The sequence below is a fragment of the Mesoplodon densirostris genome, chromosome 8, assembly GCF_025265405.1.
Source record: "Mesoplodon densirostris isolate mMesDen1 chromosome 8, mMesDen1 primary haplotype, whole genome shotgun sequence".
Lineage (NCBI taxonomy): Eukaryota > Metazoa > Chordata > Mammalia > Artiodactyla > Ziphiidae > Mesoplodon > Mesoplodon densirostris.
This window is the reverse complement of record NC_082668.1, coordinates 76,284,677-76,305,941: the sequence shown is the minus strand read 5'-3', so window position 1 is coordinate 76,305,941 and position 21,265 is coordinate 76,284,677. Positions and strand designations below refer to the sequence as shown.

Below are 21,265 nucleotides of genomic sequence, written 5' to 3'. Positions count from 1 at the left end.
CTTATGTCACCTAAATGATACTTTGAAACTTGGCACATTAGTGAATTTTCTTAATGACATGTTTTTGTAAAGAAAACAGAATGCATTCATAGCTGTGGGAATTTTGTGGGCATTTATTATTATCATGATCATCATTATTGTTTAACACAAAGAGGAAAAATTGCCAGGTCCTACAAGGGAACATTTTCATGTGAAACCAGTCATTGTTGACAATAAGGAATATAATTAATAGGACTCTGAAATCTCGCTTCAATAAAAGAGAAGTGACAGAAAAATTATCATTCAGTCTTTATGTAGACAAGGCAAGATGCTAAGAAATCCCTCCCCGCCTGAGCCTTCGCATACCTGTGAGCACATCCTTGCACCGTGCACCGCTCACGCGCTCTTTCCCTGTCTTGGGGTCTGTCTTCTTGAGCAAGCTCATGACCTCCATGTAATTGGCCGTGGCAGCCCCATACCTGGCAGCAGTGAGAGCAATGGCAAGGTTCATCCGTGCGTCGTTGTGCTGTCCTGCAGCAAGGGAAAGCATCAGAGGAGGGACAGGAGTCACCTCGAGCCACAGACTGGTGGTACAGAAGTGTGTCACAACAGATATGTCACATCTGTCCCTGTCTCCCAGAATATACATGATGGCTGGTCAGCTCTATAGGGCATTATTTTGAAAATACATGGGTGTTCTCGGTCAGGCATTTACCTGCCATTTCTGCAAGTGCACTCTGTGTACCACAAAAGGACTAAAAATCTCCCTTTCCTACAGAGCTCACATCAATTATTTGAAAGTTAAGAAATAAGTAATTATTCTCTCAGTTTGGGAACATATGTATATGTCAGACTTTTCCTAATACAGACAACCCGTATGCAAGAAAGTGAAGCAATTCAAAACTTCAGAATATTTGACACCCCAACTGGTGCTGATGAACAATTTTTATGAATATGTGCTCTATCTAATATTCAAAATCAAGAGCTTAATCTTTCATAGAGAATCTCTCAGTATTCTATAAAAGGATTCTTCTTGGTTTGAATTTTGATCAGAGCCCCTTAAAATGTAACACTTTTTTTAATCATACATAAAAGGTAAGAAATTAAGCAGGGCAAAATTTAATTACAGAACAATTCCTACCTGTATTGTTAAAGATTTATTGCTGAAAAATCCTAGTTAAAGAAAACTAAGGGGGAGGCGAAGGGGGGAAAGATGATTAATCACTTTAAAATACTGGCATCACTAGAGACTTTTTCTATTTATTATTGCCAGTGGAGTTAACGCTGACCAGGAAGAATTACTCTACAGCACAGAGGCCAGGTTCTCTGTGCCCTGAATAATTAATTACCCAGGGCTAGATGTATTGAAGCAGTGTTCAAATTCCCACACACTGGGATCAGTTCTATCAAGATAATACTGATAAAGGGATGAATTTATAATGGATATTGTTGTTGATTTATGTTGCCAGCATACCAAACATTTAGTATAAATGTTTTATGTAAAGTTTCTTCCTTGTGATTCAGTCTGCACAGGGCCAGAAGCACTACACAGGTAATCGGTTCCAGCTAAAAGGGCACAATTATAAAGAGAGAATCAATGACAGGATTCTGCCGCCCCTCCCGACAAATGTCTTATTCTAGAACCGCTCAACTAACACAATCAGCCAAGGACCTTTCCCTCAAAACTAAAGCCTCTATCAAGTGGAGAACGTACGTTAAAACTCAACATGCAAAATAAGGAGTTATTTTATCCAAAAATTAATAGAATGGAAGTAGAAGAAAACAGCAGCAGCAGCAGCTGAACTAGAAGTGGGAAGAAAGAAGGGTAGCATTTCTATCGATTTCAACTCAGCACAACCCTAAAGATGCTAATAGTCAGTAGGTACATTTCAAGTTAAGTTTAAGAAACTCACTTTTATTCACATAGGGCTCATTTAATATTGGAATATGGTTCACAAACAGTCCAAAGAAACAAAATAAAAACTCCATTATAGATCTTCTCTTTAAACTAAAGAGATTATACATCTAAACTGAAGGAAGTACTCATCCCACCCAATCTTTCTAGTGAATTTATGTACATAATAATGAAACATCCTACGGGTAGTACAAGAAATCCAAGTCATGTTCCTAGGGTAGGGGAACTCTCACCCATCCAAGTGTGCCTTGATTTACACACAGGACGGTTCTCTGGAAAGTTATGTGAAAATCAACTATTTTAAATCTTATATGATGTCACTGTTCAAAGGAACCAGGCAGAAAGCCCACTTATTAAATGACAGATCCCTTTGTAAAGTGGTATTATCTATTTACATGATCATCTGGTAATGAAACTCTAACTTTTGAAAATACAAAATCTTTCTTTTAATACCTTTCTAAATTATAAAATCTCATTGAAGCAGTATTGGTATAGTTCATCAAGCTCTACTGTTTCTGTACTAAGATATACCTCCCTAATTAGCTTCCAAATCCCAATACTTTTGAAGGGAAACAAGATAAACCTCAGTTAAAAGTGTGAGGTGGAAACAACTTCCTTTGGTCCTTATTTTGCATGCCCATCCTGATACCTAGCAGCACCTGCCTTGACTCAAATCAAAAATGTTACTTATTTATGAAGGTCCTCACCTGCCAAAATTCTTCTACTGCCTTTATTCTACTGTATAGGGTTGTCAAATTATTTACAACTCCCTGAACGTCCATGTCACTTCACACCTTCTTGCCTTTGTCCACACTAATTCTTTTGGCTGGAAAACCATTCTGGAAGCTCTGGACAACTCCTAGTCCTCTCTCATGAGCTGATTCAATATCTACCATGAAGACTCTCCTTATCTGTGTTGCAACCCTCCAAGGCCAAGTTGTTCATTCCACCTTCTGCACCAACACTGTACCTTGTACATACCATTTTTATAGTCTTTATGATACTAGTCATCCCTGTATCCATCGACTTAAAAAAAATAATAAGCCTTGGTTATGAGCCAGGCACTGTAACAAATGCAAGGAACCCAGTGGTGAGAAAGATACAGGGAGATCTCGGTTCTCCTGGAAGTAGTATCCCACTGTAATTACTATATATATGATTTCCATGTCTCTTCAGCCCAGTCATGGGGAGGCAGGGTCTTACTTGTTCATCTTTTCTTTTCCTCATTAGTACCAAGCACAGAACAGGTACCCAGTAAGTGTTAAGTTTAGCCAAATTCCATTCGATGTGTTAAATAAACAGGTTTATTTATAGTCTTCTAGATTTATAGAAATCTTACATAATTATATAAAATTTTATAGTCCTTATAGATTTATAGTATTATCTCTAGCTATAGAATGGAATGCTTTGTCTCAAGTTAAAAAAAAATTTCAGACATCAGTAAGTTGGTGGCAATAAATTTGAAGGGAGCAGGGAAACCCCAGAAATGTGTAAAATCTTAACTTAAACCCAAACTAGCCCTTATATATAAGTTGAATAAGTGGGACAGAAAGAGAAATGGATATGAATGATTCCCTCAAGACTTAACCCTCAAGTTGCCCTTTGCTCTGAAGGGGAATACAAACACAGTTATTATAAGCTCCTAAAAATTGAGGAGTTAAGTAATTTGACTTCCCACTTGGCCCGGGAGCTCACACCTCTACCCAGAAGTCCCCTCTTTGCAGACATTCAGCTTAATTCATTTACCTGCTTGGATTCAGGGCAGACCTCCCCCTCCCCGACCCACATTTAATTCACCCTTTACCCTGAGATACCCAGATGCTCGCAGTGCATGCTTCCTGTGATAAGTGGTATATTTTCACTATTCTTAACTAAATCCCCCCCAACTCCCTTTCCTGACATTTTGAAAGGTATCTATATGCCTCCTGTAATTTTATTTCCGGAGTCAAAAGGTTTTGACAACACTGCATGTCATTGGAATTCCATACAATAATCTCAACTCCCCCACCCAATTGATCTGCTTATTAAGTTTGGATTTTCAAATGCCTTAGAGCCAGGCAACATGATACTATTCACTGATCAGTGAATAGCTTTGCGTTGGCACTTACGCAAGGACCCAGACGGGGACTGTGAAAATCTGTTTCCTACTCTGTTCTCCTTTTGCACTTGAAATCTTACATATGTGCGTGTACTGAACTTACAACTCAGATGAGAGGAAGCACATAGGAGGTGGAACTATAACTGTTTTCCCTTGTTTAGAAAAACAAAATATAAAATCCACCCACCAATGAGATGAAGGTCAGTAGTGGCAGAGAAGGATTTTGCCTTAGTCCGCAATGGCCTTGCACCCAGGATGGTGAGAGATATTTTAAGTGAAAAACATTTTAAGATGTAATTTTCTATAAGATAGGCCTCAAATATAAATATTTTGGGGACAAAGCAATATAGTTCTCCTCAGAGGGTTTCAAAACTTTTTGGCAAAAGTTAACATGCAAAACAGCTGAAAAAAAGAGAAACAATCATTGAATGTATAAAAGGTATGAAGAATGAGTAAATATGAAAAAACCCTACATAACAAATTAGCTGGCATTTTCCTGGCCCTTCAGATCTAAAATTCCAGGATGCTCTGAAATCCTACATACAATCTTCTTTTAATTCAGCCTACTGTTAAATGGTCATTTACATAGATAGCCACAGACCAATCTATGGACCCAGAAACCATATACAAAGTTTAATTGTTAGCAAAAAATTAGTTCTTAATTAAAATAACACCATCCATAACTTTATCATCAATAAAAGACTGCCACTGTGGAAATGCTGAGTATTTCCTTCCACCTCCCTGACCTGGGCCTCATGCAATCATGTGGTTACTTCTAGCAGAGGGAAAAAGGATGCTAGTGTGAAAGAATACCTCCCTAAAGCTTTAATCCCATTTCTCACAAAATTCACAGGGCATGCTTTATTGTCTCTGACTGACACTGAGTGACACAATGACCTCTGAAGCTTCTTAACAGTCTGGCAAAGGTAATTCAAAGGCTAACACACCAAACCCAAGCTGATTTAATATAACCATTATATTTAAAAATTTCCTTTTTCATGGGAAAAGCGCAGGTAGAGGCAGAGCAAAATAGGTGTGTGCATGTGTGTGTGTGTGTGTGTGTGTATGTGTCTTTGTGTAAGGGGATTACTAAATTCTGGTTTAAGTACATACGATGAGTAAGCTTGAAAAGGAAAAGTCAAATGAGAACATACTTTTCACGTAAATTAAAACAGAATACAATTTCCCCTAAAACTAAGTTATTTATAAAAACGATTATTTGTGTGGGGAGTGGAAGGGATCAGGGAGACGCATGAAACAGTTTAGGGAGAATGTACCTTACAAGACACAGCTCTGGGCTTGGGATGATTGGGGCATAAGTTTTGAGTGAGTCACTAACCAGGCTGGGGGAATGTAAGTGATGCACTGCATTCCTCTGGGTTTCAGTGTCCTATAAACGGAGAGGAGCTGGGTGGGAGCCTCTGAAATTATACAATTCGTGTAATGGCTACTCTTCAATAGCTACCTCTCTCTTTCAAGATTTCACTTGCAATCTCTTCCTCATTTATGATTTCTCTGACTTTGGCCCAGCATGTTTAAAAAAAGATTGGGATTAATGAAGACCAAAAGATAGGTGCTTTGTAAAAGAAGTCAGAAAAATAAAATGAGAAATAATATTCTTCCATTAGATCTAGAATTATAATGAAATCTTGATTTGATTAGCTTTTATGAGCCACATACTCTACTGCAAAAATTGTCCGAATTCTTCACCCCTCCCTGTATCCATTCCCATTGCCAAGAGTCTTCACAGTGTAGGTTCCCACTTTGCCTCTGGACCCAGCCATGTGAAATTGTTTTGGTCAAGGGAATGTTAGTAGATGTGATTTTAAAAGGAGGCTCTGCCAGTGCCATGAAAATGACATATCCAGGCTAGCCTGCTGGTACCAGGAGGGCAATGAGAGGCCTGTGGTGAATTGCCCCAGTCATCCCAGCCCAGGCAATCCTACATCAGCTGACAGACAGTGAGTCTCTGCTGAACCTCCAAACATGAGTCCAAGTTCAGCAGAGACCAGAAGAATTGCTGAGCCAACCCCAGACAAGATCAGAAGAACCACCTAGATGAATACTCCAATGCATGAGCAATCAATACTAATTGTTTTCATGCTGCTTAGGTTTTATGGTTGTTACGTGGAATTGTGACAACAGATAACTTATACAGGCAATGTAGCCAATTTTCTAATAACATCAGTCCCAGCTTAAAAACAGGTTCTATCTTCGAGACTGCATTCTAAGATGGCTATTTAGAACACAATTAATTTTCCTATAGAAATGCTATAAATAGATGGTGGTAGGTGATTAAATTGTGGCACAAGAGCTATTTAGTGCATAGGGTACCTGAATAAGGAAATTAATAATAGCCTCGATGCCCACCACCCCCCACATTCACCTTAAATCTCCAGGCTGACCAAAGCGCTCATCCTCGAATAAAACTCAGCTCTTTCACACCTCTGACTTTTCGCTCATGGTATCCCTACTCCATGGAACATCTTACCCTTCCTAGTAAAGTATTCAAATGTTCATCTTTCTTTCATGAAACCTTCCCTGACTCCTCTCAGACACAACAGCCTTCTCTCCTCTGTGCTTCTATGGCACTATGTACATATCCTTATTACAGCACAAACTATTTTCTAAATAATTGCATTCAACACTCACTCAGTTATTGAGCAAATATGTACTACATGCTTTTAAATGTGCCAGGGATTATGCTAGGAGCTGGATTTACAACAGACACCCAAACAGACATAGTTTCAGGCCTAGGGCACCCTGATTCTAATAATATCTTCCTAGAAGATAGAGGACATCTTATTCAATTTTGCTTTACCAGTGCCTAACATAGCATTTGCTACCAGGTAGACATTCAGATATTTGATGAATGCATGAATAAATGAATGAACATGATTACAGAACACAATCACAGGTCAGAGATTGTTCAAATATGGGAAATGTGCTCAGGTCTTACAGATTCTAGGAACAGCCCCTAACCCTTAACCCTACCCCCACTATAGCTGTGGTTTCCACTGAACCAAGGGACTATGGTCTCTCTACCTAGCTACCCAGCAGACAATAGAAACAAGATGTCTTCTACCACAAACTTTTTGGTCAAAGTACAAGCAAAAGAAAAAGGCTAGTGATAAAGTTAAAGCAAGCAAGGGCTTGATGTATGATCAGAACAGCAAGTGGCATATCCCTTTAACAAATATTGATTGAGGACATATTATGAGCCAGGCATGATGATAGGCATTAGAGATCCACTGAGTAGGGAAAATAAGCTAACCCTGGTCTCTGCTCTATGGAACCCCATTCTAATGGGAAGACAGGTAAAGTCAAGTAAAACAAATTAAAGACAATTACAAATTGCAATAACGGCAACAGAAGGGGAAATAGTGGGCAGGGAGAGCAACAACCTGGGGAGTTAAGGAAGGCGGGGCAGTTAGAAAAAGTGGTCAAGATAAGCAAGAAGTAGAGAAAATGCAGGGAAGATTAAGTCCTAATAGCAAGACCACCACCTATAAACTTTAATCACTGCTAATGTGCACTTATATCCAAAGCTTATATGAAGCATAAACTATCAGAAATGTGACTATGATATTAGCACAACTACATTTGATTAAACAGTGTCTGCAAAGTGATTTTTTTGTCATTCATGCTTTAAAGCAGTCACCTATAGTTTATATATATCAATACTGATCAAGAATTAGGTTTCGAAATCTTCCTGGGCTGATGTACATTTTTGCAGGAAATGTCTTCTAGTATAGACTGGTGAAACTCAAAAGCATAATATTCAAAGTTTATGAATTGGAGTAATTTGCTGTCACTTATCCATACTACAGTTCTCAGGAAGGGACACCTGTTAGCCCTGAGCGTGTAATCATTTTTATTATTAAATACAAAGGTACAATTAAATACAGGCACAGAATGTGACCTGCATCATAATTCTGCCCAGCCCTTCTCTTCACAATGTCCTTTTCATTATCGCAGGCCTTTTGTTCCTTCATCTTTCTTTTGTCTCCCCCTAAGTTTTCGAATAAGCTATTTACAACCTGAATAATTAGCAATCAGCGTGGATCTGTGGTCTCTGGCCCCGTGTAAAAAAAACACTGTGAAGTGCCTTAACATGACATATTTAAGTACATAAAAGTTTCTATACCCTCAGGGCTTTCCTTTCTTGAAAAAGTTTTAAATGAATCTAATGAATAAGTTTTCTACTTTTCAGATACTTAGGAATCTAGCTAGATTTGAATTTAAAATAAAACCACATTTAAACTTCAAACAACAGAATGCTTTGGGTATTCATTTTCTCTCATCTGTGCAAAAATGTCTATACATCAGTTTACGGTAAAGACCCCCTCCCCTCCCATGCAGAACAATTAATTCTCTCTCTAGTACAAGTCAAAAATAGGTTTTTATACTTTTAAGGAAGAAAAAGGAAAAAGGAGCAATGTGACAAAAATTAATTGAAATGAAGTTGAAAAGTCAGGAAGCGTGACACACTATAGAGACTCTTTTACAGACCATACATTTATGTGGCCTAAAGCCACAGGTCATCCTCCTTAGTTGTTTGTGAGATGCACCAAAGTCACTGATAAGCACCTTTGAGGGTAAGGGTCTTTCTTAACTGAGAGCAGCCGTCTGGAATGCATGGCATCTTAACCCAAGATAACTGACCTGAGGATGCTTGAGATTTATTTCTTTAACAATTATATTTACTAAACACCTACTATGTGTCGGTCAGTGAGCTAAGTATCACTGTGGGGAGCAGACTGAAATGGATTGGCTCAGCTACCCCAGGACTCTGAGAACAAGAGCAAGTTTACAGTCCAACTTGGAAAGGTCGCAAGTTCCAAAAAGTCTCTCCATTTCTGAGCACTTTTCCTTTCTCTTTCCCCTGCAGTTTTCCTAAAATATCACCAAGCATAGTGCTCCAGACATACCTCTTTTTCTCTCTTACGTTACAGGAAGATCTGCAAGGCTTTGTTCATAGGAGTGTGGACTTAAGTTCAAGCCTCATCTCAGCCAACCGTGAAACCTCACGCTAGTTGCTTCATCTAAGGCGCTAGTCACTCATCTATACAGGGGGAATGACAATGGGACTGACAGAGGTCGAGGAGTGAGATAGGGAATGTCTGTTCTGACATCACTGTTCTCAATAAAAATTAACGATTATTATTAAAAGGTTAAAAAATGTACTGAAAAGTCAAGACCACTTTGTACCTTAATTAAAAGATATCACTACTGCCCAAAATACTTAAAAAATAAAAACAAAAAGAAAGCTCTGTATATTTTCTAGTTCTAAATGGTTTCTTGCTCATCAATCTGGCAAGCTTTTCCTGAAATGTGTTGACAACTAATGTCTAATCTCTGCACTTCCTGAATGGTGCCTGCTCTTTTTGGTTTCTCTTTCTTTCTCTCTTTACGTTTTACCACTGATGTGCAAGGTATTCTTTTCTGTGTGCCATCAAGGATAGGAAGACAGGGGAGTGATTTTCAATCCAGAAGAAAAACAGCATTGACAGGATAACAGAGTGTTTGGAAATATCAGAATCACCAAGTCTTCATCCAGAGGACATTTTCTTTTAAAAATGGGGAGCCTCTGCCAGTTTCTACCAAGGAAATCAACACTTGCTATAAACTGAGAAAAGTCAAAAGATCCAAGTTCTAATGCCTCAGATAGCCACTAACTGGATGTGTTTCTGTAACAAATAACTGTCTGGGTTTTGTTTGTTTGTTTATGCTTCCCAACATCCCCCCTTCTCCCCATCACAGAAGCCTCGCAAGAGGTAGAGTCTACCTGTCCCCCGCACACGGACCTCTAACCCCACTCCGCCAATCAGATGCTCCCCACACAGACTTCAATCTAGAACTAGTGACCCAGAGAACCAGACACGGAGAATTCAAAGGTGGAGGCCAAAGAGCAGCAGCACCATCCCGTACTAGGGGTATGGGGACAGAGATGTCAACAGCGATGGCAGACCGAGACACGAGGGGCGGTAATCAGCATTGACGTCTTTGGTGCACCGGTTCTGGGAAAGGATTGTGCCTGCAGCTTTGGATGCTGCCATTATTTATATCTTCAGCAGCTTTCCCAGCATCACTGCCTGTTGTTCAGGTCCTCTCAAAAAGGTTTTTTCTCCTTAAGTCAGCCCAATTTATTTTTCTTTTGCCTGTGACTAAAAACCTGGGCCAGTCCCAAGCCCTGTGCTTCAGTTTCCTTGCTGCTGGAGCCACAGAGTGGAACTTCATGATCTCTCTGGTTCCTTCCAGCTCTACCAATTTCATAAGCTGCCATCTCAAAATGTCAAATAAGCCAACTGAGAGTCGAATTCTCTAACGAAGGAAAAGAAAGCCTTCAATGGGAAACAATCGACCTCTCACAAAAGGACTGGCAAAAGTGAGCGATTCCTTTCACTTACCTAGGACCATCTCCCAGGCCCCCGTCTCCTCATTTGTGTGTGAGTACATGCACGCAACTTTTTACAAACCCACTGGAATGGCTCCACCTGCCCCAGGGGTGATTCCGAGTGTGAGCTACATAATAAATAACATGGAACCGTGTCCTAAGGACCAGCTGGGGAATTCTAACTGGAAGCAACCTTTTGAGAAGCTTTATCTGTTGCAAGTGAGTCCTGTATCTTATCAGATTTCTGTCTCTAATCACGGGAAGATTCTACACCTTATCAAGTTGTTATCAAATTGGTCTGACCAGAGCCCAATGTCCTGATTGAAAAGAATGTGTACTATCACATGAACAAGAAAAGCAGGCTCTCAGCCCAGGGAAGAGCACTGCGCGCCTGGGGACTCAGAACACCTGAGTCCAGGACACAGCAAGTCACGGACTGACTTGATGCTGGACATATCACTTTACCCATCAGAGCCTGTTTCTTCACCTGCAAAGCAGAGTTAACACCAACTTCTTTGCCACTGAAATGATCAGGTTAGAGCGTACAGGGAAGCATTTGTAAACTGGGAAGCACTGTGAGACTGAAGCTATTACTGTCAACAAAGATTTCCTTCTACTAAGTTTACCTTCCCTCTCTCCTTTTGTCTGAGATAGTCTTTTACTTGCTATGCAAATCTTAAGTGTTCCTCAGTTTTCAGAATAATACTTCTGAGCAACCCAGATTCAATGTTTATTTAGAAACTTAATTTGGGGCTTGAACTCCAAAACAGGAAGAACAGTAAGAATTTAACTCTCTTTGTAACTACAAAAACAAAACTTTCAGATTCAATTTACAAATATATCTTTAACAGATATTGTTTCAAACTATAGTAAAAAATATCCAATTGCTTTTGCTTGAACTTGCTAGGTACTAAATAAGCAAAATTCTGATCTTAATTTGGTCATTTAAATAGGTTTGCCCTGCTGGAAATTTTTTTTTTTTTAACAGCAATCATGAGCCATGGATGACTCATGTGAGCCACATGGATGTTTTATTTCTCCCAGGAATCAATAAATTAAGGGCAGGGACTTAGTTCTACCCACCGCAACCATCACCACCACCAATTTACCTCCAGGAAGGACAACAGTGTCAGGCATGTAGGAAGGTGCTAAAACATTTGTTGTCTAAAGTAATCATTTATAATTCAATCGTCTGTACATTCAGCCAGTGCCCATCAATTTAGCAGAGCCTTATCACCCTGAGAGAAGTGAAAAAATAGATATTGTGAATCCTTACAGCCAAGATCACATGATGAGGCAGAAGACCAAGGTGCAAATACTGTGAGAACCAGCTTAACAGGGCTCTTCCTTTAATGTCACTACCTACCTGCGAACAGCTAGTAGAATATCTGACATCTCCAAGATAAAAAAAAACACGGACAGAAGGTTTATACACAATGTAGTTATCAATGAAATTATGTCAATATTGCAACCACACACATCAAATACTATGCCAGATGCTCTAGCCATATTTTTAAAGCCAACAGATTTGTTCTTCTGGAAAGATGAACACAACCAAGAAAAAAAAGACTAGACATCGTAAGAAAAAAAGATCTTCTACTTTGAGAAAGTAGCTTGAGTTGTAACTTAGTGATGACTCAGTATGACTGTTCATACTGTTCAAAAGACTAGAAAATAGATAACTGCAGTCTATTATCTAATTTGAAAATGTTCATTTCTAAGTAAAAGAAAACAACCCATTTCCTGACACACGCATAAAAAAGTTTTGTTTCATTGCTCTAACCTTCAGTGATACTTCAACTTCTGGCTGGCCAATCTGCAACTCATAAAATTTGAATATGGACAGTGTATTAGATGACATTGAAAATTCTCTTTAATTTAGTTGGGTATAATAATGGCATGGTAGCTTTAAATTATTAAAAAATAAAGAATAATGCTTGTCAGTTAAATGTGCTTTAAAATGTTCTAGGTGTGGGGATGGCACACTTTTTCTGTAAAGGCCATTCGATCTCTATTGACCTACTCAACTCTGCTGTTGGCAATACCTAAATGAATGAGCATGGCTGTGTTCCAATAAAACTCTATTTTACGGACACTGAAATTTAAATTTTATGTAATTTTGTGCCACAAAATTTAACCATTTAAAAATATAAAAGCCATTCTCGCATACAAAATAAGAGTCAGGTAGGGATTTGACCTCTGCCCTAGGAGAAAAATAAAAAGAGAGAGGGGAGGGAAAGAGAGGGAGGGAGGAAATAGATAAAATAAGAGTACCTGTGAGTTGATAATTGTTACAGCTGGAGATGGTACACATCAGTTCAAAATCCTACTTTCCTTCATGTATGTTTGAAAGCTTTGATAATAAAAACTTAAAGTTTTATAAATCAATGAAGGGAATCCTTTCACAATGTATATGTATATCAAATCATCACATTATATACTTTTAAATATCTTACAATTTTATTTTTCAATTATACCTAAATAAAGCTGGGGGTGGGAAATTAAAGCTTTAAAATGGGAAAGAGGAAGCAAAGAAGCAGGGAGGAAGGATGGAGGGAAGGAAAGGAAGATTATTTTTGCTGCCACCATCACCATTACGCTTATGGGGCTCCCAACGACAAATATATAGTTAATCTGGTTCATGTGAAGTTTCCTTTACCCTGCCACGTGTTGTCAAACTTTCCACACCAATAAAACATGGTTGTTTAGAACTCCCTCTCTGGGGGAAAATAAACTGACAATAGAGCTAATCAATGCCCCTGTACTTGAGAAAGACACTTCCAATATTCTACACAGTTTGATTGAAATCTGCACTCAATAAATATTTAAGAGTTTAAACAAGAAAAGATTCAATAAATAGGCTATGGACTCATTTCTGATAAACTCTTACATAAATTAAAATTAAATAGTACCATTAAAACAAATTTTTCACCAAAAAGGTTTCAATGAATGTCAAAAAATGTTCCTTTTGTCTCTGAAATTCTGGAGCATGGTAACATGCAGCAAGACTCAAACGTAAAACACTAACTAAAAACAAACGAACAAAAACTAACCACACCCTCACATTGCTAATATTTCTTATAATATAAAAAAATAAACTTAGATGCTACACAATGCCCCACCAAATTGAAAATACATTTATTAGTTTTACTTTCAACTATTAAATACAAGGCTGGGACATACCATAACTATTAGTAATGTTTTCACTTTTGTTTTAAAATGAAAAGTAAAAACAATACCATGCTCCAGCAAGCAGAGTTTCTTTCCCATATTCCCAGAAATTCTCAAAGTCTTCCTGGAAATGCTAGTCAGTGGTTACTGTCAAAGAAAGATCATAGTAGTTTCTATCTGAGACGGTCAAGGTACCCTCACCCAGCTAAAATTACTGACAACCTTCAACTTGCAGGCTCAGCCCTGAGCAGTCCCTGAGTTAATCCTGATGGCACGTGGCAATATACGAGGAGTCCCAGCCCTCCAGAATTAGAATCTGCCCACAAACTGTTACCTGCCTACCGGGAATCCCTAGACAAGGGAATCCCTGGTGTTTACCAGGCTGCAGTCTCTCCTGCCATATACACCAAGCATTAGAGTCCCTGCCCAATATTGGACTTGCACTCTATGTTCCTACTTGGACTAGAACTCTGCTCTCATCTCAGCTTGCTTGACTAGAGCTCTGACATTCTGCCTAGCTCTTCCTTCAAGTACTGGCCCTTCTCTCTCTCCATTTCAAGGAGATGCCTAGTATCCTCCATAGATTCCCCCTTCTCCCAAAGAATCCCCAAAATGCTGCCATGCACTTGACTCCATGGAGCATCACTTCACTGAGAAAACTGCTTTCCTGCTCAGACCCACCATCAGTCTCCCGCACACTGATAGGACTGGGATGAGGAGTCCTGGGGTTGCCAAGTCAGCTGAGACAGGTGGTTAGGACTGCTAGCCACTCCCCTTGGAAGACTGCTCATAGCCAGGCTAGACTTTGATCCTGCCTGTTCCTGGTTCACTTCTCTGCTTCTATCAACCTGCCTTGGGAGAGCCCTGCCCTCAAAAGTTATTGAAGGGTGTCCATATTTTAAGGGTAAAAAACAGTTTAGCAGATCTAGCCACGGTTTAGTGCTGCCACATATAGCTATCTATAAGAGTGGGTTCTGCAAACGTCTTACTGCCTATAGAAAATACGAAAAAGAGTCACTCATCTACCCTTTATCCATACCATAGTTCAGGATGCAAATTCAAGGTCAATTTTACTTTATGAGCTTCAAGTTCACCTGGTCACAAATAAAAAACTTAAATGTCAAAAATATTGAATTCTAATTAAAAACCTAAGCCTAAGAATCAAAGACCGAAACAGCCTATTCACCTTGAGAGGCCAGATTATAATATACTACTCCATTAAAATACAACTTAAAATGCAGCATATTAGTCTTCAACTTAACATATGTCTCAAAACTTCTCAGGAGCACTGCACAAAGACGCTTTTGTAAAACAACCTCACAGCACTTTGATGTGACCGTATGTTCATTAAAAGGAAGTATTACTACTTACATACATAAGGTACATAATGAATTCAGTATGTGTCTAGAGTTGGCTAATGCTATTAAAGCACACGCCAAAAGCACAGACTATAAATCAAAATGCGATTTGTCAAAGTAAGATCTTAATATGATACAGGTTAGAAATAAATAAGTAAACCACTGACGTTCTGATATGGAATTAGTGAGGAGAACTAAGCCCAAACTGAGACCAGGTGGCAGGTGACATCCCTTTGTTCTATCTATAGCTTTGGCTATTCCTCTCTCTCTTCCACCTGGATAAGTACAAAATTAGTAAGCACCAGGCATTCTTCACTCCCCCAAGGGTTTATATCTCTAACACTGCTTTAAAGACTGATATTCTTTCCAAAATGTTGACACAAGCCAGTTGGGCAGTTACGGATTTTTTAAAGCCCACATTACCGAAGTTTTAAAAAATCTAGATTTCTCTTAAAACAAAATTTGTAAACCACTTGACATTAGCTTATTAATTCACTTCCAAATCGAGGACAATTTAACAAAAGACCAGAAAGGCTGACATATAGTAAATAAAAAGTCCAAGCCACAAAGACAACTATCAAAAATATAAGAAAATCTAGTCAGTGAATGTTGGAGTTGTCAAGGAACTGTGAGCAAAGAGACGGATACTGCTCTATGTATTATACCTTCTTGTCCTACCTCTTCACCTCTCTTTCAGCCTGGGTTCCTTCAAATCAGCATAAAATCTCATCCAAGACTCTCCCATTAACCACCCAAATATGGTCCCTAGATTCTGAGTTCCCTGCAGCAAATGCTGTTTTCATTCACTGATGCCCACTGCCTACAGAATTCAAACTTAACTCCTTAGCATAGAATACCTGATCCTCCAGGATCCTGGCCCTGTTTGCCACTCCACACCTCTACATCACACTACATAGAGTGTGATGCTCACACGCTATACAACTGCTTCCTGTACTCCGTGTGCCTTCATGCCTTTGGCCACAATGTTCTTCCACATCCTCCCTCACTGACCTCACCTGCTATACTACTCCATCTTAAAATTTGGTAAAGTATTGTTTCCTTACAGAAGCTTTTCTAGGTCTCCACAACCACCTTAGGTATATGCCTCTTGTAGAATTCCTCACATGTACGGCAAACCATTGATTTCAGTGTCTTTATTCTCCAAAGAGCTTTTGGAGGAAAAGAAACATTTTGCATTATTCTGTGTATCTCCAGGACCTATCAAGTTGCTGGATTTTACATGGTGCTAATATATGGTTACTGAATAGATACATAAATAAATAAAATTGCTAGTCGTAGAAAAAACAAACTAAGAATACTATCCTAACTAGAACGATATGAATCTACACATTATTTCAACTTGCTATGCAAATCCCAAGACTAATACATTAAGGCCAATCTTGATGAAGAAAGTCAGAATTAATGAAAAGCTTAGAAAGGGCTGGTACTCAGTTTTACAGTCTACACAGATGTGACAATCATACAGCTTAAGCCTAGACCTAGAGTAGGCACACTTCAATTCAGAGGTAACACATGTCAACATTCAGTCAGCTTCTTCCCAAGAATGAGAAATCAGGAAGTTCAGCAGTGTTTACGTGGAACTTTGCTTGTTTGTTTGTTTGTTTTGTTTTTCCCATCTGAGTCCTGGATGGACTCAAAGGCTACGAGGTGAAACGTAGGCTGGTCAAGAAGCCCTGCAGTTTTGGGAGGAGCAGCTTCAGCAGCAGAAACATGAGGCTGAAATTCAACTACTGCTTATAAGCCATTTTCCAACATTTCTTCAGAAGCTCTCATAGCTCATGCATTGATGGGGGAAAATAAGGCTTTTCACGGTTTCCCTTTCATAGATTGATCAAATGTACATACAGAGACCACCCGGGTGGGTCCAAGGGCTCCTCAGCGCTACAATGGTACAGAATTTTCTGGAGGACCCCTGTTTTATTCTGGACACAAGGATCCTGGACATAAGGAAACCTGAAAGTAATGAGAGTGGTCACAGTCCACTGGACAAGGGAGAGAAGCACTCAGTGCTTCAGTGGCTGCTGCTTCCTCCAGCCCTTGGAAACGTCCCTCCCTGTGGAGCTGGAGGATGGATTTGAAGGTCTGGGGTAACTTAACCTCCCCAAGGCTGCCTTCAGCCCTCACATGCTGACAGAGATCTTCTCACCCAGACTGACTACCCTACACGAAGTGCCATAGGTCTCTCTGAGTGCGAGTTAGGAAAACATTTATGGCACCTTGTTTTAATATGTGCCTCTGCCCCAGCCTAGACAAGGCACAATTTCTATATGAAAGTAGTAGAGGTGGTAGTGCCTCTACTACTCTATGGGTAGTAGAGGTGGAGATTAGAGCATGTTTTTTCTCCCCAGCTCTCTACTACTCAATAGCCTTCTACATTCCTGTCACTTTGTTGGTTCTGCTCTGAATTCCTGAGACTTCGTTTCACCTCATTTCTGGGTGGCACTGCTCTCTGCTTTGTAGCTGCTGTTGCAGCCAGAAGAACAATTTCAATAAGAACTGACAGGATCAGGCCCCTGTGGTGTCTCTAAAATTTCAAGTTCAGTTTCTGTGAAAAAATGCTTACAATGCCATAATTCAAACAGAATTAAGAGGAGTAAATAGTCTGAAATTTGTAGCTCAAAATGCGCACATAGTGAGGGAAGACCACCTACTCAAAATCAGATGGGCCGGGAACATTGGGGGAGGGTGGCATCATGGAGAGCCACCCAGCATGCAGAAGGCCCTCAGGAACAATCACATGCGCTCAAAGGCTTGAAGATACTTGAATAACAAAAAGGGGACCTAAGTTTACCCACCCCTCCTGCCATGAAATATAAGGAAGCTGCAATGGAAAGACACAAATAAAAATGACTGCTTTTATGTATGAAAAAAAGGGGGGGGGAGAAGATAAGTTTCAGACAAAAGTCTAAATCGAAATGTACTGGGTAAGTTAATGATCACATTTGTCAGGGTTGGAGAGGAGAAAGGGCCAAAGTTACGTTAAGCAGCAAATGTAGCAAATTAAAATAAACTTCAGAGAATGAGGTATTTAACTGCATCTAGGTATTTATATATTTTAAATATTACTCTAAATTGTATGTTTGTTTCATTATATTTGTGTTAATAATGTTTACGCTTGGCTCCTTTTAAATAAGATCTTTTGCTACCTAAAAAAATAGACATAATTGAGTGGCAAAATGTTCTCTCTTTATTCATACTGAAGGATCGTGAAGACATGAGTTTTACCCAAAAGAGACGAGAAAAAGGAATATACAAATAGAAGATAGAGGGAAATGATAAAAACATATTAATCTTGCTTTACACCAAACATGTTTCTTATAACCCCCATGTAATGTTATTTATTTTTTTAAATGTTTTTTGAAGAGGCAACTATTGAAAAGGATAATTTGGGTTTATATTATTCTCTTAAGGGGACAAGAGTAGTGAATTTGTCTGATTTGTAAATCTTGAGGGTATTCAGATTACTTTTTAAATAATAATGTATTTACACCCCTTCTTTTGCCAAAACAGATTTGAGTTAACTACTGAGGTACAATGCTTTGCACACAAAAAATTATCAAGAGAGAGAGAAAACCCTCTGGAGCCTCTTCTCGGCTGACTTTCAGTCACAATTTGTCCTCTGTAAGGAAAAGGAAAACTGCATGAAATCCTAAGCCCACTCATTACTGTATTTCTCAGGTTAAAAATGAGAAGAATTTAAAATACCTGGGAAATAGGAAGTTTCTGGTTTACTGAGAGGCTTCGGAGTTACCTATCCCAAGTCAATTCAGGGTTGTGTATTAATCATCTTTGACATAAAGACATAAAGTACAAGTTATTTGACTTGTTCTTAACCTGACAGCTGCTCATCTAATCCTTGTGCTCTTTTATCATTTTCTAATCAAAGACTTATTCTTCTGAATAGACAGTAAATTACACACTGGTAATACTTTTACAGTGAATGCAAGACTGCCTCTGGTTTGGGATAGTAGAGAAGCAGTAGTTATACAAGCTGTGTGGGAAGTCAGTTGTGTGTTTTTGTGTGTGTATTTAATGTGCAAAGCTGAGTTTGTTTTAAAGTAAGTGGTTGTGTGGTTCATATCTTCTGTGGGTGGATATAACGATCTAAGGAGTGTTTTAATAATGTAAAGTGTGATATGAATAAGTATTAATAGTAATAATGAAACCAGTTTGAAATTCACATTCTAAAATAGTGGTTTATTTGGCACCAGAGAATATAATCTATCAAGGTTTCATTTATAAGAACTATGTACCAACGCCTTTTGTCAGTTTTTCTATATTACATTACCAGGGCTTGGTTGTAGAATTTCTAGTTGAAACTAACATAGGGGGGTTTTAATTGAAGAGATTTTTTATTACTGCTATTTCTTGTGAGGGTAGATACCAGCCTGGCCTTCTGTTACACTAAGAAAGCCGCTGTGTGTCATGTGCAGAGCAATTAAAAATGGATTTGACTCTTGTTTTTCTCTCTCTTTCTTTCTTTTTCTAAACGTTTATCTGTGCAAAGACTCTTGAACCCCTTGAAAGAATTCTAGAAAACATGCTAGAGTGGGTAGATCAGTGGGTACCTGGAGACTGCGCCGATAGATCCGTGAAGCGTTACATTGTCATACAATAAAGTAGCAAGAAAAACAGCTCCTGAAGACCAATCACTATACCTTTTTAATTTCATATTTATTTCCCCATATTCTAATGGCAATTATTTCCTTCTCCCTTTCTTTCCAAAAATGATCTAAGAGACTATATTTCTGAAGGAGAACTTCTTTGAGACAACTGTACTGGATAGTTACTTTAAGCTTCGATATGCAGTTCATTTAAAAATTTCTTGGGAGTCTGTTTTCCCAATGTCTCTAAAACAAAAGTAGAAAATCCCTCAAACTTTTAAGTCTTAACTGTAAACTGCGATTAATGTTTCATTTCTAAAATTTTTAAATTCACCAGTAATATAAAGAATATAAAAATAAAATGTTACTAAGAAGTGTATAATTTCATGTATTGGTATAAAACAGATCCATCTATTTATTTATTTTTTTTTTTTACGGTACGCGAGCCTCTCACTGTTGTGGCCTCTCCCGTTGCGGAGCACAGGCTCCGGACGCACAGGCTCAGTGGCCATGGCTCACGGGCCCAGCTGCTCCATGGCATGTGGGATCTTCCCGGACCGGGGCACGAACCCGTGTCCCCTGCATCGGCAGGCGGACTCTCAACCACTGAGCCACCAGGGAAGCTCAGATCCATCTATTTAAAAGACTATAATTAACATGAATATTTAGTCTGAAGATTGGCTTTCGACACAAGCAGATGATATGTACTAGGTTTTTAGCAAGTTTAAACAAATCAGAGAATAATGACAATAATAGCATTTGAGACTCACAGCCTAATTTTAATCTCCCTATACAGGTAAAACTAGTAGATATGCCATTGTTTTGTGGTGTCCAAAGAAAGAAAATAAAATTTCATTTTCACTTATAAAAAGAAAAATAACTTAAAAATATGGTTTATTGATGGCTAAGGCTGTGACAATACATATATTTTGACCTAAGCAGCTAACATGACTATAAAGTTTAACTCTATGAAATTTGGTTCCTGGATCTCTTTTTAAATTCAACTTTTCAAAACTTTGTGGCTCCTTATGTTACTAAGGAATGAAATACCCATTATATTAGGTGAAAAGAGCAAGGTATTACTATTACCTAAGAAATGGAAGGGGGAGCAAATTAAAGTGTACATAAAATATACACATATGCATATGCAATGCACACACAATGAAAGGATATGCCAAAATTCTATTTTTTAAAATGTTATCTTAAGGAAAAAGAGGACATGTGGTGGAGTGAACAGGGAGAGAAGCTAGCCTTATTTGAATAGTCTTTGTTTTCATTTTGACTTTGAAGCCCTGTATTTTACACAAATTTTTTTTAAAAAGCACAGCTTTAAAAGGTAAAGATCTAAAGCAAACTTTAAATGATTTTATGTACTGAGTTGATGGCATAACCACACTGATAGACACTATGAAAAGTAGCTTTAAAAGACAGTAATTTATCTATATATTCCCATTGGCATATACTCTAAGAACAATAATAACAACAACAAAAAACTTAAACTGGTTCAGTAATAATATTTTTGGAGGTATGATTGATGAGATTAAATAAAAGCCATGTACTCATGAATTTAAAGTATAATTATGTCTAAGAATTCATCATATTTTTCTTCTTTAAGCAAAAAACTTTTCTTAACTCTTTCTACAGAAAAACCTAGAAATGACCAATCAGTAGCAATGAACATCCGTAGCAAATAGATTATGGTCTCATTACCGTTCCCCACAG

At 38.5% G+C, this 21,265-nt stretch overlaps 1 protein-coding gene across 3 annotated transcripts in view; it reads right to left on the bottom strand.

Moving 5' to 3' along the window:
- The window catches only part of GPD2 (glycerol-3-phosphate dehydrogenase 2), a 155,297-nt gene that overhangs the window by 32,769 nt on the left and 101,263 nt on the right, over positions 1 to 21,265 (bottom strand). For all 3 annotated transcript variants that reach the window (XM_060106452.1, XM_060106451.1, XM_060106450.1), the window contains exon 7: positions 346 to 510. In XM_060106452.1, coding sequence (XP_059962435.1) covers positions 346 to 510 — 165 coding nt within the window. The remainder of the gene's footprint in view (positions 1 to 345; positions 511 to 21,265) is intronic.